A 17860-nucleotide genomic window follows, 5' to 3' on the forward strand; every position below is an offset into this window, starting at 1 on the left:
TGACAGTTTTAATGACTCAATATGTATTGACCATCAGCACAATTGTACACAGTCAGTGTCAGTGTGAACTGGACAATATATCAATAATATTAATCACTGTATTAACACAATGAATCATCTATGATTTGGCGTTTTATTGAAATCATCTTTCCATCCATAAATTAACCCTTGTATCAAAAGGAACCTTCCGTTTTAGCCCACTGGCAGAGTGTGGACTAGGATGGAGGGTGGGGCTTGAGAGTTTGAATACACCTCTCTGTTCCACAACAGATGTTGAGGGTTTACGCAACGTAGCCCTGTGGCCAGAAGCCAATGCCACAGCATCCCTCTCACTACCAGCTGTGGGGGAAAAACAACATTTATTTTGATCAAGCAATCTTTTCTGGAATCATGATAGCATTGTAAGATCAAAAGTACAGCTTCCACACAATGCTTTGTAAACATTTCATTAAGCAGTGCCAAGCTTAAACAATTGCAGCATCAGCTATTGTAGTGATATAAATGCTGAGGCTATTCGAATGACAAAGATTCCATTGGCAGTGCATTTCAATGTCCCACATATATAAATCTGGCCCATGTCAGAGGTTGTTATGATGCATGTGAGAGGCAAATAGCTATCCATAAATATTCAGTAATCAAAAGTCAGTGAAAGCCCCAAACATGGAGCACATGGGAAAGGTAGAATGTTTAGCCCCTTGCTCCATAACTCACAAAAGGGGATGCACATACAGATACATAACACTTACCCATAGCAATGCCTGAAAACTGACAGTATGTTTTGAATACTTCTTTCTAATTCCACAGATCATCTTCTTTGAGGACAAGAACTTCCAGGGGCGTCACTATGAGTGTAGCAGTGACTGTCCTGAGCTAAAGACCCATTTCAGCCGCTGCAACTCCATCAGGGTGGAGAGTGGCTCCTGGGTGCTCTATGAACGCCCCAACTTCATGGGCTACCAGTATATCCTAACCAGAGGGGAGTTTCCAGACTACCAGCGCTGGATGGGCTACAACGACAACATCAGGTCTTGCCGCATAATCCGAAATGTGAGTTTTATCGAATTGAGATCTTACTGTTGACATCAACCTGTGTAACGGCAGATTCATCTGACATACTATCACACTGAGCTTCTTTCTGTCTTACTCCCTCTATACTGTCTCTTTCTTTGTCATTCATACATGCATAGACACAAACAAGGCAGGTCAATGGGTTCCATGCACACTATATCTCAGGATAGAGACATACACACCACTTTCCTTTTCCCTCAAATTATTGTGATCTTATTGATAATTAGTCGTGCAAATTAGTTAATTTAACTCCCCATATCTACTTAGAGTATTACAAAATATTCTACAAAATGAACATAAAGACATTGAGGAAAATTATTGTGTTAAAGCCATCCTAGAACACATTTCATTACTATGACTTTATTTAAGTTGTTTGGTGTCCCTCCGCAAACCACGTCCCTTCTCTGAATTTCAGACCTCTGACAAGTTCCGGATGCGTATCTATGAGCGCCCTGACTTCAGCGGCCAGATGATGGAGGTTAGCGAGGATCTGGCCAACGTGTCTGAGCGCTGGCACTACCGTGAGGTCCATTCTGCTAATGTCATGGATGGGGCTTGGGTCTTCTACGAGCTCCCCAGCTACCGTGGCCGCCAGTACCTGCTGGAAAAAGCAGAGTACCGTCACTTCACCGAGTGGGGAGCCATGCTCCCTAAAGTTGGGTCCTTCCGCCATATACAGGACTTTTAGACTGTCTTCATCAGTACCTGTTTTGCATTATTGTTGTTTGCGGATTTAATAAAAAAGATTGTGCTGGAAGGATTGATGGTTCTCTTTGCTGTCATTTGCAATTAAATTGACACCAAACTCAGTGCTTCTGCTTTACCATTTGCATAATGATGGAAAAGTTCCAAACACTTAACTCAGATCATTAAAAACCTCAGTGGAATGTCAGCAAGCCACAATTAAGAAATTCAGAATGTTTAGAGACTGTAGTGGTTTATACAATTGTTACTGTATTCTATCTTCAAAAATTAGCTCACTCATCACTGTCCACACAATGGTGGTAACCTAAACAGGGAAGAAGGAAAACTTGTCTTTAAGTCTAGTATTCAACATCCCATGAAGAATTTATTTTGGTGTTATGGGTCCAACGGATGTTGTTATCAGACATTTCTGTTTCTATTCTTGCACACCTCAGCTACCATTGGTTTTGAAGGCAAACATTCACTCTTTACCCCCTCTGCTAGTGCTGCTACAAAATTAGTATATCTATGACCAAATCTTCTCATACAGACTCCAACACTCTACTACAGTGTGTTATTTAGCACCATGATCCTTTTTCTTCAAGTTTAGATGCAGATCGAATACGATGATCGATAATAGATAATCGAGAGAGAAAATATACAAGTCAGTGGAAATGTGGCGTGACTGTGTGTTTCTGTGCGTGAAGGCAGGGGCATGGCGGAGGGCAGATTTGGGTGTCCCTGTGTGGAATGACTGCCCAGTGCTGCACCGCCGCTAAACCTCCCGACAAAGAGAGGGGAGCATGATGATGAGTCAGGGGGATATGCCAATAAGGGGATGGATCCCTGCATGCCAGTCAGCCGTTATGCTGACGTGGGCAGGGGCAGGGCTCACTGAAACAACACTGGGCCTTCTATAACACAAAGGGTCTCCTGCCAGCACTTTCTCCTCTGGCGTAACTGAATACTGTAGTCCCTTGTTAACCCCACATTTCTCTAGCCTGTGCTGCCATATTCAAAAATGGGAAAGAGAAAAAGAGAGAGACCACTATCAATTACATGGAGCTGACTGTAGATACAGTGAGCCTCAGAGCACCCCCTTCTGGTTTTTGTGGGAGCGTCACCTGTGTTGTTAAAGCATTGTCCCCCATCGAGAAGCATGAAGAGTAAAGGGCCTACACAGAAAACACAATTGAAAAGTCATATTTGATACCTTAAATTTAACCTGAGAGAACCTGCATTTTGAGGGGCGTCTTGCTTGTGGTCTTCTACTTTTGATCATTGTGCATAAATGAGGGCAGCTATGATTTAATAATAAAGTATTTTGTTTGAACATTACCGTGTTTTTTGTTCAGCTGTATTTTTATCAAGCACATTTTCAAGATGGACCCGTTTACGTTCACATTTTGTATTTGTATTTTATAACGATGCCTTGGAGACTCAATAAAGCAATGTCCTGTCACGGTACAAGAGACCCTTTAACCTGTCTGTCTTACATGTAATAAAGGCTATATCTGATCGTATGGCATTCCAACTTGGTCTTGTTCACTTTTATGGGTGTCTTCACCTCAGACATTTTTCTTCTGATCTCTATATTCCATTGCTTCCATAGAAGGCAACCTTCTGAAAAGTTTATTTTTACATTCTTTCCTGGGGATTAATTTAATTCCTCTCAGCTGTGGCTGGAGCCCTATCTCCAACCCCCTCAAGATATAAATAGCTGTACTGCATGAGGATAGAAGAGTTGGGCCAGCACACAGAAAACATACTCATGTACTGTAGTTTTTGGAAGCTCTGAATCAAATCCGTATCTAAATTCCACATAGAGCTAGATTGAAAAACAGGCAACACACCATGTTGGCATTGAAGTCAGAAAACTGTTGATCATTTCTTAACAATCGTCTTAATGTGGTTCAATTCCCGGCCATGCCAAATTACGTTGTGTCCTCGGGCAAGACACTTCACCCTACTTGCCTTGGGGGGAATGTCCCTGTACTTACTGTAAGTCGCTCTGGTTAAGAGCGTCTGCTAAATGACTAAATGTAAATGTAATGCTTTGACTATGGCTTTGTTACTGTAATTTAAGTGCAGTGAGATGATGGCATTAGAGACAATTCAGTCAACAGGTACTTATATTCAGACATTCAGATTTCTGCTCTTAATCTCCCTCATGGAGTATCCCACTACAGTTGAGCAGCCTCCTATTTTTCTCTCATCTAATCCAGAAAGATGACCCAACGGTTTAAGTAGAAAAAACTGTGAAATTGAGAAAAAATGTCACTGTCCATCCCCATACAATTGAAAGTTCTGTGAAAAAAAGTTAATAAAAAAATATCCACGTGAATTTTGAATTGTAATTCACCTCAAGCTATCATCTGAAATTGGAAGAGACCCCTGAACCATCCTGACCTGTTTGAGGTCACATTCTGCATATCTGTTGATGCTGGTATGAGGACTCCACTGTGGTGAGGTCACATCTCCTGTGGCCCTGGTCGTCTGCTTCCCCTCACACTCTCAGCTGGCCTGTCACAAACCTCACGACGCACACTTGGTACGCACCCAGACATGCTGGGACAGTAATTACAGGCCCCAGTAATTACAGGCCCCAGTTATACGTAGGAAGCGCATCCCACTACTCCTTACACAAATATGCTAGCGTCCCATTGTGCCTTGGCACTTTATACATACTGTGTGTCACTGACACCTTATACACCTTACACTAATAGAGACTATTTGACACTGCCTGTCTGTGACAGTCTTCTCTGAAGCAGTGACTGAAGACAGCAGAATGACAATAGGACATAAACGGAACATTTATATGGGACACTGAGGTCAAAACATGATGGAAATGTATTGGTCGCACTACAGTATCTAATGGATGCATCCAATATATTATGATGTGTCACTGTTGACATGTAGACTTACATATGGCTTCATACAGCTGTAAGCCTGGCAGGGGCGTAGGTTTGGCTTGAAAGGTGGTAGGGACGTGAAATTGTGAACTCTTCCATGCTCAATTACATGCCATTTAAAGAGGAAGGGGAACACATTTTGAAATTTGATTAAAAATCCCTTTCCTGTCCCTTGGGAAATCAATGCCACTGTTTAACATCATGTATAATGGAGGTTCACATCTGGTTCACCGTCAATGTTCCTGGGAACCCAGTAGGTGGCAACCTTGCTCAAGTCCATGCTTGTCTCTTGACAGACCAGTTGCACTACTGTCTAAGTCAGGCAATAAACACCAAATTGGTCTGGCAAGAAGGCTTTGATGTGGTACAAAGAAATGTCAGAACACCATATCAACGCTCCGTAAATGTGATTCTGATAAGTGTCAGTATGCCCAAAATACGAAAATAAGATGGAAGTATATTTAAAAAAATCTGACCAGCATGATTACAATTCTAGAATTTGTTTTTACTAATTGCAAATAGAAATATTGACCAGCAAGTAAGTACATTTCTTGAACTCTACTTTAGGTACCTAGTAGTTAGCTAAGTTAACTTTTAGCCAGTGGGGAGTGGAGCTAACTTTGAGCAACTACTGCAGCAGAGGTGGGACCAAGTCATTGTTTTGCAAGTAAGCGTCAAAGCATTGCGGTCTCAGTGAACAAGTCATAATGCTCTCTTCACCAAATTAATATTACATTAACAGAAATCATGAATGCTTTTAAAAGTGGTTCCTAATGTGTTCAAACAAGTGCAATTGAACTTAGTCATAAAATGTAGTTGCACTTCCATAATATATAGCACTATTAATCAGTACCACAACAGAATGCCGTTTGTATGTTCCTGTCCTGTCTTGTTGTATTTGAACCATGTCTTTAACTTGTTTTTAATAATCAAACTATAGATAGAGTGGTAAGTTCACTAAAAGTCAGTAATCAGTAATATTGCAGTATGTATAGATGTGTCAAGTCGTCATGAAATGCATCACTCTCTCTCTCTCTCTCTCTCTCTCTCTCTCTCTCTCTCTCTCTCTCTCTCTTTCTCTCTCTCACACCTAAACATGCACACTCTCAAAGGCACAAGCACATGATAGAAGTACACATGCACGCACACATTCACTCACATACACACCCTAACCTTTGTATAGAGGATTTACCAGGGAAGCTTGTGACGTCAAACTGAAAAAAATATTGCCATGGAAACCCATCTCTCTCAGTTTTTCCCTGATCCAGACTGGATCTCTGGGTGTCAGTGCAGAAGTGTTTCTCTTACAACAGCCCAGCCACCACAAAAACCTTGACTACCTCTTCCATCTACCCACCCATTATCACTTCCCTTTGGTGCACTTATGTCAATGCACTGTAAAAGACAGCAACATTATTTTGTCCTAAGTAGTTCCTAATGGATATAATTCAGGATGAGTATGTACAAACAGAGCATAGGAAATGATGTATTGATTACCCATTAGTGCTATCAGTAGGAAAGAAAAGCAATGGGGGAATTGACATCTCTAAGTTGACTCAAAGGTATTCTTTGAACATTTTTAAATGTTTTTGCCTACATTGTTGAAGTCAGCAGATGAAATGTGAAGCCTTACAATGCAGGGTGATATTACGTAACTGTTGATAAACTGTGGTAAACTAAACCATCTCTAATATTCAATACTAGTACAATAATTCAGGTTATAGTAATAGCCTAATGCATTCTATGTGAGGTCATGTAAGGCTGGGAATGGTATTGTTGCCTCAGATGTCATGCTGTTATGACCATTGTATTATCGTGTTCATAATAGTTATGGGTTACAGTAACTAAAACCAAGTAACAATAGCACCGCTAAGAGGAACCTAATCATTCCTATAATGTCAGTAGCTTATATAGTCTCATTGTTTTAATTTGCCAACTGTCTTGCAATGTGGTTGGTTATTCGTTGGGCTTAGGGTTGGTGACACTGAAATGAGGTTTGATGACATCCTTACATGATCCCATTTATGTAGACAAGATCACATTCTCCATCAGTCTCCCTAAGACCCCCAAGACATCATGTTGGGACCAAATGATTTACTTGATAAATATCAATGACATCAAATGATTTGCAGGGAGGTTTTGCAGACAGCTTTTGGATTCTGGTTTGAAACATTACATTTGACAGCTCAGATTCTGCAATGTTTTACAACAATCCTGTCACGTCACATTTTGACATGTGTCAAGAATGTTAGTGTACATTGTGTTGGCTGTATACAGTATGCAACAGTGTACATTTCTGAAAGAAGAATGGAGAACGGATGGGGGCAAGTTGTGGTGCCATAGCTACAGACAACAAATACATTAAGTTTTCCATAATAAGCAAATGAACATCACCTGACTGATGGCATGAACTGTATCTATTGTAAAGCATATAGGCTACACAGTGCTTTGCTCAGCTGAGATCATAATATTGTAGGCTCACCTACTTTAAAGCCACACTTTTTTCATTTCAATAATACTACTGGCTTTGATAGCCTGCTAATGTCCTCATATCATTTCACAGTAAAGCCTTCACATATGGCTTTCATTGTGCAGGACCTACTTGCTGGTTGATGAGGCATGCCTGCCAATCTAAACACTAAGAGCCATATTTTGCTGTCACAGAGCAAAGAGAAAAAAAACGTAATACGTAGAATATGTGGGCAACCACCCAACCAAGATATGTCTGGGGGCACTTCCTTGCAATATTTACATAAACTGATTGTGTCTGATTTGTTTGTATCCGAAGCTTTTCCAAAGACTTTGCTCCAATCGGACCAATGTTTCTCAAACAAAAGGTCCCGAGTATGAGGAAAGGGAGGAACAGGAGGAGGAAAAGGAGGGGGAGGGGTAATGTAGCAGGGCTGCAGTATGTCAGTCTGCCTGCTTTGCACTGAGGCTGGCTGTCGCTGGCTCTGTGAATGTTTACAGTGCAGTGTGAGGGGGGATCCTGGGAGGCAGCTATTTTTAGCCCTGGTTTCATCATTCCTCTCTGCACAGCGTAGGAGCTGCAGGCTGGCTCTGCATTGTAATGACTGGAGAGGAGCTGAGGGGATGGGTATGAGACTCTGTGTGTATAAGCAGACACTGAGAGGTCCACTCAATCTCTATTGGAAATTTGATGATGGCTATAAATCCACGAAATAGCTTTGGAATGGACCAGAAACCTTCTCTTTGTTTCCATATGTTTGTAATGTGGTTTTAAAACACTGTCTATTTTTATACAATTGTTATACAATTTTTTCATTAAGGTCTATTTGTAAAGAGAGGATAAAAATGAGGAAGTGCAGCTCTGAATTTAAAGTGAGGTCTGGGTTGTTTGTAAAAGATGGCAGTTGCTGCTGCTTCAGTCACATTACCTCTGCCAGTGTTTCTCTCAAGTTGCCACAACAGACTCAATGTGATCTGTATCTAGCTCCTTCAGCCTTGTATTGTGCTCTCCATCTTGTGTAAGAACCTTTAAACGAAAATGTAAAACACTATCAACATGAACTTATAATATCATCAAGACAGAGGCATGTAATCATCCAAGTTTGAAAGACTGTGATTATGGCTGTATTCCCTAATAGAAAGTAGTTTAATTAGATCCGACCAAAGCCTTCCTCTCAACATGTTGAGTAGAACACAGGAAATTGGATTTCACCAACAGACCCCGGTCAGTCCTTCTTCTCGGTTTGTATTTTTGAATGTATTTGAATTACATTTAGCAAGCTGTGACATGTGGTAAGGAAGTTGTCATGGAGACGAATGGAAAACAAGCAAATAATGGAATCATAGTCTATTGTTAGACTCTGGGGTTGAAAACAGAGCTATAGGCTATAAACTAGTTTGGTCATCCTGTTTTGAACCTCTTCCCCTAATGTCATTGTCCTATAATTCCCTCTGGGTGTGTAACTAGAGGCATCTGTTCTGTCTTGAGGTCTTACTCTTCTAGGAGGATTTGTATCATTTAATCCTAGCACAGAACCTATTCTGGGAAACCAGAATTGAGTTGGCTGACCTCTTCAGATGTCTCAACACAACAGTTTGCCTGTGGCAGGTTGCGTCACATATATAGCTCTCAGTGGAAAAGTGTTCCTCGTGAAGATGTGTCCTTCCTTTGAGATTGATGGCAGACGTAGCGCTGAAAGCTAAATAGAAGCATTACATCTTCAAAACACATTTGACATTTTCCATCCTGTAGCCTACCATCGAAGAGCTGAGATCCCTTCTACACTTGCCAAGGTTCCAGAGTAATGCCCAGCTAGATAGAGGGTGTGTTGTATGTCTGCATGTGCTTTCTCTCAAACACCAGCTGATCTTGGAAGCTGTGACAAGATACAGTCAGTAACACAAGAGCAAAGTGATCCCAGAGTGAAAGTACATTTTTACCAGCAGCACACCCAGTTGTCAAAAGAGGGCCTGGACAATATCAATCTATCTTCTGCTTGTCTTGTTTAAATATGTGACAGTTAAGTTTATACAGGGAAACACAAGCTTTGCAGCCCTGAATTCAGGAGATCGATGTAATAAACATATTGAAGACATCTTTACAGGTGAGATCTGTGGAGAATTCCCACTAATCAATTGATCTAATACAGCATACCCAATTTTAGACAGTATATTTGTCATAATAGTTTGAAATATACAGTACCATGCACCCTATATACCCTGACACAAATCTGACAAAATAGGCTGCTAGGCTAATAGTGTGGGACCCCAAAAGGAGCTCCGCTCTGGAGCTACTATTACTCTGACAATGTTGACAAGGTGAGGGTCAGGGCAGGGCGGTGCTGAGCCTGATGGGACACAGCTCCCATGTTGTGCTGTTTGTCTGGAGAGAAAATAACAAGTAGATGTAAGGCATCAATGACCTTTCTCTGACAGGAGATAATGACACAGGCTCCCTAGGTACACTGGCAGGAGGGATGCCCTGGTTTAACAACCACATCTCATTGCCTTTTTTTGTTTCATTAGACACATTTTCTCTCTTTCTTGTAATTTATTGGCTGGTATAAGACAATAATTTCAGCCCTCATCTCTAACATACATTAGTCCAAACTATTTAAAAAAATGTTTTGAGCATGGATACAGAGCTTGTGTTACTATAGACAACATACTGCATGTGTGTGTTTCCAAGTGAGGGGTGTAAAATGGTTATATTATATCCTGTCATATCATAGATGATATCATTTGAGTACTGTATAAACACAGATCTGTGTTTATCAAGAAGAAAAATAAGATATATTGAACCTCCAAAGTGTTTTATGAGCTTGCTGTGAGGTGCCTCATCTGAATGAAGTGTATGGAATATTGACATTACATTCTGCATCATAAGATAATGTTGGTGCACCCCCCCCCCCCCCACACACACACACACACACCACAACAGATATAGAGACATGTCTCAAGAGCAATTAGCTATGATGGTGACTAAGCCGACAAGTCAACAACAAGTTACCATTACACCATGAACCTTCCAGTGAGTATCTGTTATGAGACAAGTTATGAGTTGCCCATGGCCTATATGTATGTGTCATGCATCTTGATATAGAGATTGAGTAGGCTTTGATGTCTCATTCTCTTTTATGGAAAGATAAGTCGATATGCATTTTCTTTCTTAGTCATGCTCTAGGGTTTTTCCAGGTTTAATGCAGTGGAGGTTCTAAACCATTTCAACTGGGGAGGGGGGCAAGCTGGGACTAGTTGTACTGTTAGAGGGGTCAGTTACATAAAACACTATTGTTGTTATATAGTTTACTTGATCGCTTTGCAGGCATTAAAAGGCTTGATATTTCATATCATTATATTTAAACTTCTTTATATTGCGAGTTGACGTCCCATAGGGCTTTGCGATCGGTTGTGATAAGGTGGAAATGTTAGCAAGCGTTTTTGAGTACCCACTAAACTGGAGGGACAGGGCTGAAACATAATCTACTGACGGAAGAAGAATTCATGGTGTAGGAAGAGAAAGCAGTAATGGCAGTAAAAAAATCTGTCATGACAAGATCCCAGCAGAGAGGATTAATATCAAGACCAGACAGGATTCAATTAGATCATTAACTTACCACATTAGACTGAGAGAAGGGTGGAGTGGAGGATGCTAATGTCTTCAATCAGCATTGTGTTTCCACATTTTACTGACATTTTTCAGAGCAGCCTCTTTGAATGAGTCCCTTCAGGTTCATATTTCTCTATTACAGGAATGACTTACTTATTCCAATACATCTTTGCAGTAAATGGGCTGTGGCCAAAACGTACAAGAAGCTTTTATTTTTATGATTGTACTTAAAGTGACTATCCATCATGGTTGTGGTAAATAAGGATAAGCAGAACCACAGACGTCCTTTCTACGGTAGTGTTGCAGGTCTAGAACAGTGTGGCAATCCGGGTGCAGGAGCCACCTGCCCGGGAATGTTTCCATTCTTTTAGTGTCTTGTATTTTCCCAGTCAGGGTGGCTGGGGTGGCTGGCACAAATGGAGCCTTTCAATAAGAAACTGCTGAGACACACAGTGATTCAAGCAGGGGAGACAGGCTGACATTACCAAGAATTTTCACTTGCAAGCAAGACGCTTGCAGCTGGTCATTCATTTATTTTGGTCAAAAATTATTACAGAAATTATTTCATTTTTATGGGCCTCAACATTATTCCTATCCACCTTTTCTGTTGCTCTATTTCTATGTCAATGCTTGTAACCCATTGAAGGGTCTAAAAGGGGGACATCTTGAGCACACATGAACAGAGTGATGGATACAAGACGAGTTTTGGAAACGGCTAATGCAGGACAAAATGGCAGTTTGCCGTTCATGTTCAGTTGGCCTCTGCAAATTTCAGCCACAACCACTACATGAACTCACTGCTGAACTTGCTCATGGGGTTGATGAATAATCTTGTAATGTGATGAGGTTGTGTGACTATGCCTGCTGTTCTTTGTCAGGATTATTGGTGAAGTTTACAGTACCCTGAGTTCCAAACCTGGTGTGGGCAAGAGAGGAAAGGATACTGACGAGACATGCAATTACACCTGTGTCACAAACAACGCTTGACCAAATGACTTGTAAATAAGCCTGGAAATTAATCTGCTCAATCCAACTGCTTGTTAAGATTTCCAGAGATGTCCAGAGTAACAATTACAACAATGTATGTTTGGTGGCAGCAAATAATAATGGTTGCAAACACAATGAAAAATGATTGTCCTTTTTCTAGGAACAATAATTCAAATTCTTTAATAAACGTGTATCGTCATTGTATTACTAATCAAAATAATCTGGTATATATGAATAGTTATGAAATTATGTTAAATTAAATAATAACTTGGGTTTAAATTCCCATCAAATTTTCCCTCACCAACAATTGTTTATCAAGTCAACAATTTGACCTCTTGTCTCGCTGTGAAATATTTTACTGTTGATTGTTCTTATACAGGTACAGTCTTGCATTTTTTGAGGTTCATGTTGTTTTAATTTGTAACTTGTATAACTGCATGCTATTATGTGTCTTCCCTTTGGCACTTGTTTAGTTTTTTCACAATGTATGCTTCATGTTTTGGCTGCTTGCAGTGTTTGGGACAACCTCGTTGTTATGATCAGTGACCTATGCTCTTTTGTAAAGCCCTTTCTTGGAAGTCGCTTTGGATACAAGTGTCTGCTAAATGCATAAATGTAAATGTAAGTCATTCTTAATGAAGCTTGAAAGCATGATTATCTCATTATGGACATGATCATGATGATTGAAAGAAAATGATACCTATGTATTTGCCTGGAGCAGCTGGAAAACATCAATATTTGGGAGTGGAAATACAAGGAAATGTTTACAGGATGCTGTGAGTGGCATTGTGTGTCATACTTTTTTAGTTACCATTCATTTGGAGATTCAACCAGCAAATTCCCCATTATGCCAGATGCAGTTGCATTGAAACATGAGTCAGGGACGGTGATTCTATGATGAGTATAAACCCACTGAAAAGGATTGTGATTAGTGTGGGGCCAGGCTGAAACATGAGCTGTAACTGCTGATTTCTGGGACCCCGCAAAAGCAATTACCGAGTGAGCTCAATGGACCAGGCAATGCCTTCTGTCAACATCTTAGTCTGGAGATGGCCTGACAAGATGTTGGTGTAATGGAGGTCCATGAAGACATGAAAAGAGGGCACTTCCTATTTCTATAATATTTCTATGTTTTGACACAGGACTCTTTTTAAACAGAGTTGGCCCTCTCACTGCCTAGTATTTTAGAGGGATGAAAATCAACCATGCTCCCGGGATGAAGGTCTATTTGAATGACATCGTGCATCGTTTTTAAAAAGATCTCAGTTGCACTGGTGAGTATTTTGCATTGTCAGTGAGGTGGCTGTTTATTCATTTTTTATTTGAATGTCAAATATGGAGAGGTGCAGTAGTCATGACTTTTAACATCTCAATGGATCTCCCACAAGGGGGCATGGTCCATGTGAAGGAACATTCTACAGTGTCCAGGCTCACAGCTTTTGCCAATGTAGCCTAATGGTTTAAGTGTTTGCTTCAGTATCTACACTCTACTCTCCGATGTGCTGTCCCACTGTGGTGACCATTCAATTGCCAGGTGGTGCCAACATCAATAATTCATCAGGCTACTTTTAAAGGCCTCAAAAGAATGTTTCAAGGTAGAGAAAATACTTGTTTATTAAATACAACAAGGGTGCATAAAGAATGCATGATATGGTGTGGAAAGTCAGGCCAAAAACAGTCACTATGCAAAGATACAGAGTGGAACAAAGATCAGTTGAGACACTGAGAGAATGGATCTACTGTAGGACCAGGTAACCACTGTCTTATATACTTCTGTTCCTTTACTGCTGCTCATCGGAAGAGCCTAGACCGCCTCAACTTTGCCTCGTACCTGCTAGATCCCCCATTGCTCTCCACGTTTACATCTCACAGAGCGAAACGCTGTTTATCTTTCCATCGGCACCATCACCACACAATGTTCTCAATACAACGCAGCCTCTTTGCAAGTGCCTCCCCCCTCCCACACACACCCCAAGCACACAGAAAGATTGCAGTCAAGGCAAACACAGCACACACTTCAGCTGCAGCAGAGTAGTAGTAAAAACAATACAGCTGTGGAAAAAGCAATAATGTGATATGGTGTGTGGCTCATCATTGTAAACATTTTTTTTTTTTTATTATATCACTAAACTGTGGATATCTGTTAGATTAATCCATTAAGGCCCCTTGTACCCCATCCCACTTGGTTCCCACTTGGAGCAGGCTGACATCTACAGCAGAGTAAAGACAGCTGAACAACGGAAAAACGACACGTTAAAAGGTAGGCGTTAAACAATTTCAAGTGAGATTTATGTTGTATACACATGGGCCTGATGATTTTTTGCAGCAGTAGGTCAGTAGAAGATGGCAGGCAGAGATTGTACCTTTGTCAATCGGTGGTTAAAACCCGGCATGTACTGTGCTATCAGACCTAGTGATCTCAGTGGTAACTTTTGACCACAAGAGCTACACAGGGCAATCTCTTCTGAAACAGTTAGTGGTACACCACCCACTCAGTACAGGGGCTTGTGATTGTGCAAGCCCAATTGGGACTCTTTGAGTGTTTAATGCATTTACATTTTTTAATGCAATTTCTGCATTTTCAAAATTAAAGATTGAATAATTGAAACTACATTTTAATTATTCATAGCTGTTCATGAGGTAAGGTTGGCTGGATTGGATCGCGAGTCTATAATAAGAATAGTTATTAGTGTGAATGTATTTTTGATAAGTCATTCAGGGCCACTTCCTGCAGTACCTAATGGATTTCAGGGGAGTGAACAAATGAGCCGGATGGGTTGTCTCTACTCCTGAGAAGTCTTAACACCTTTTTTTTTTAAATAACTTTAATCCTCTATAATCAGTGAATCGTGAATGTGCATTGTGCAACTACTAGGAAGAAAAGAATGTCACCTGTCTCCACCTCAATAGAAAAAGGCAAAAAATGGTAAAGCGGGGCCATTTTACTTGGACAAAATGCATACCATTGTATTTCAAACGCAATCTAGGGTAGTAAACTTTATGTTGACGTATTTTTCAGAGATGCATATTAAACATGATTGATTTCACCAGAAGGGCATCTCCATTCCTGGAGATCCATTGTCCTGACCTCACACATGTATTCATCCCTTTGTTTAACTGTTAAAAGTTTCACAAAATCCATTTCTACATTTGCCTTTGTGTCTCTGCTTATAATGCAATTAGTCAAATCAGACGGAGGATGTTTCCTCTGTGAGAGGACATCTTGACTTCTAATGTTGACCTGGGTGTGGTTCTTGTAGACGTGAGTGTGTGGGTGTCTGCACATTTGTGTATCCTTAAATGCTACCCAGTGAGGACTTGTGTGCAGCTAGACTGCAGCCTACAGTTTGTTGTAATGTGAGAGGAAGTGCAGAGTGGCTCACAGAGACTGTATGCTCGGTTCAACAGAAGTGAAACTGGTCATGAAACGTACTACTAACAAAACATCTATCTTTTGACGAATGCAACTGTTGTCTTGACAATGTCTTCTCATCTTGGATGTTGCACATGTCCATGTTTGCTTTTTTTTGACGCAAACGAAGACTTGGAATAAACGACAAATAAACGAATAAGGACAGAGTTGTGATTCCTTTTGCGTGTGTTCATCATTTGCTGAACCTTTGTCCTGCTCTGGTAAACATTTGAGGCTATGTGAATTTCAACCTCAAAATATTTACCTCTCCAGAGACAGTAGAATATCATACACTTACTACACACTACGGATGGGGACCTAGACAGGCCTAGGTTACCACTCAAGCCTTAGCCCCAGCCACTGGAGTTGGATTGCTCTTTACAGACAGAGTACTAGAGTTAGCGTACGGCTGCAGTTTAGATGACAGAGTAACAGATTACAGATTATAGACGACATTTTCAGTTTATCTAGAATAGACTAGAGTGCTGGCTGGCTACGTGGCCAAGCTCTTGCCTGAGGGCAGTCCCCCAGCAGATCAATAGTCCAGATATGGATCTCTTTATTGGCTGTCGTGTAATGGATCTACATAGCTGGGCATGGTATGTCCCTGGGACTAGGAACCCATGCATCAGGCTGCCACCATGATAATATCCTGCCAGTGAGCTAATCAGCCATTTAGCCAGACAGAATTACATCCAGTAAAACAAGTCAGATATTCATCCACCCAGTTAGTCACTTTGCCAGTCCACCCGAATAGTCAGCAAGTCAGCCAGCTGTTGGGCTGCTCTTAGAGAGATGGGAGTGTTGCCGTAAGTGGGTCTGTCCTCATTTCATCACATTGCAGGATCGATGAGTTGTAGTTTGGGGTAGAAAATAAAATGTTAGAATATGAATCTCAGAGCTGCTCTAGTCCTCTCTCGTCCATGGTACTATATGGACTGTACCAGCCAGTGTGGTTGATACTTTCTAATGACTAAATGACTAAATGCAATGTAATTTCAAGGAAGACTGTAAAACTAAACTGCTCTTTTGTTTAAAGTAGCAATGTAGTCTCAAAACAAGCTTTGCAACATTTATCTAGGAGTGCCTTTGGAACCAAGGAGTTTGAGCCAGTTTGCAATCATACCTGTTAGCAACAACACCTTTAAAAAAAAGCTTGATAAAACATGGGCACCTGGTCTGATGCATTCTCAGCTCCCCATCGTCTGGTTGTGTACCCTTGTCTGACTCATTGAAACCTTTGCTCCCAGGTCTCTTCTTTTGCTAGGTTCAGGCATGTCCAGTCAGGCAGGCATGCGCACATGAGTGCAGGGTAGGTAGAGGCAGCAGCCATTAGCTGCTGTATGGGGCTGAGGGTGAAGAGTTCAGGCACATCATTTCACGAGCTTGAGGGCACCACCAGTGTGACTATGAGGGGCGTTTCTAGGATCAGACCTTTAGGGGTGCTCAGCCCCCAATGAGAATGTGCCATGAATACAGTGCCTTGCAAAAGTGCTAAAGCCCCTTGCTAATATAATCCATAATTTCACTGGATAACAATTAATACATTTATATATTTTTCTGCAAAATATTGAATGAATGAAAAAACTAAGGTTGTCCCTTTCTTCATGAACTACAGCACCAAATGATAATAAACAATTCTTTTTTTATTTATTTTTTTATTTTTAGGGGTGCTGAGATGAAATTAGGCACCCCTAAACGTGCTTGAGCACCCCTAAAAAGGGTCTAAAATCGCCACTGGTGACTATGCAGTGGCATAACAACAGCTCTGTTAAGATAGCTAACTGAAAATAGGAGCAGAGCTTTGGTGGATTTTGTGTTTTTCCTTTTTCTGCCAGGTTGTTCATTTCTGCCTAGTTTTCTTGTAACAAGCATGTCAAATCATTGTGCTTGTGACGGTTTTAGTGTTTGACGGGGATGAGTAAAAGTAATTGCTGTAAACCAAAACAGTAGTGTGTGCGGTTTCTGATTATTATGAACAACAATACACGAACGTTTAAAATAAAGAACCAAAAAGAAAGATTAGAATCCTGGCAGGAAGTGAAACAGGATGCTGGGGTATAGAGCCCACTCATCTCTACGTCAAACCACAACAGAGACGGTTAACATGGCCGTACAAACACACCATAACACAGCCACAGCTTGGAATGGCCATTTCTCAAGTCACTTCAAGTTATTCAGAGGCAGGTATACCCTTTGGGTAGAAGTGTTCAGTTCAGCTGTGTACCTTTCTGAGAAACAACAACTTGGAATAATACAGCTTTTTGTTGGCAGATGCATCAGTTGGAACACCTATTCTTTACTCTACTTTGTTATTCCCTTTCACTTCTCAATTCAGGCTGTTGGTGCCAGACTCACCCTCCTTCGCTGATTTGGGGGTTTGATGACAGTAATAGTTGTCCACAACCGAATTTTCATTGTTCGTAAAGTTACAGAATAAGACAACAGTAATGTCCTCCAAAAATGTTGTTTTAGGTTAATCCCAAAGCAGCGTATCCATAGTTGTTGTCAGCCTACTGGTTTGATTCTCTGCATACCCAATGTCTAACATCTTCTGTGTAAATGTTCTCTTAGAGTAAACATTTAGTATGGATGTTGTCAGTTTATTATTGAAAATGTTTTCTGCAGTATTTGATTATTTTATTGAATGATTTTAAAGATTAATGTGATTCTGTAATTGTAAATGCTGTACGTAAAGATGTCAACAACGGAAGACAG

At 40.8% G+C, this 17860-nt stretch overlaps 1 protein-coding gene and 1 long non-coding RNA gene across 3 annotated transcripts; one reads left to right on the plus strand and one right to left on the minus strand.

The window, feature by feature from the left end:
* The first annotated feature begins 660 nt into the window (after positions 1-660).
* LOC146234081 (gamma-crystallin M2-like) lies at positions 661-1756 on the plus strand. Of its 2 annotated transcripts, XM_084688761.1 has the most exons (4): positions 670-678; positions 805-1047; positions 1438-1446; positions 1484-1756. In XM_084688761.1, exons 1-4 carry the CDS (start codon positions 670-672, stop codon positions 1754-1756), a joined length of 534 nt encoding a protein of 177 aa, XP_084544887.1. The 2 variants fall into 2 exon arrangements, with proteins under 2 accessions (XP_084544886.1, XP_084544887.1); XM_084688760.1 differs by lacking the exon at positions 1438-1446 and having other exon boundaries at positions 661-678.
* LOC146234082 (uncharacterized) lies at positions 1456-8388 on the minus strand. Its single transcript, XR_014741606.1, has 3 exons — positions 8296-8388; positions 8063-8160; positions 1456-1669 (listed from the first exon to the last, which is right to left on the minus strand). It is a non-coding gene; the product is annotated as an uncharacterized LOC146234082 (long non-coding RNA).
* Between the last annotated feature and the right edge of the window lie 9472 nt (positions 8389-17860).

Source organism: Hypomesus nipponensis, chromosome 23 (assembly GCF_054491055.1).
Source record: "Hypomesus nipponensis isolate SF chromosome 23, ASM5449105v1, whole genome shotgun sequence".
Classification (NCBI taxonomy): domain Eukaryota; kingdom Metazoa; phylum Chordata; class Actinopteri; order Osmeriformes; family Osmeridae; genus Hypomesus; species Hypomesus nipponensis.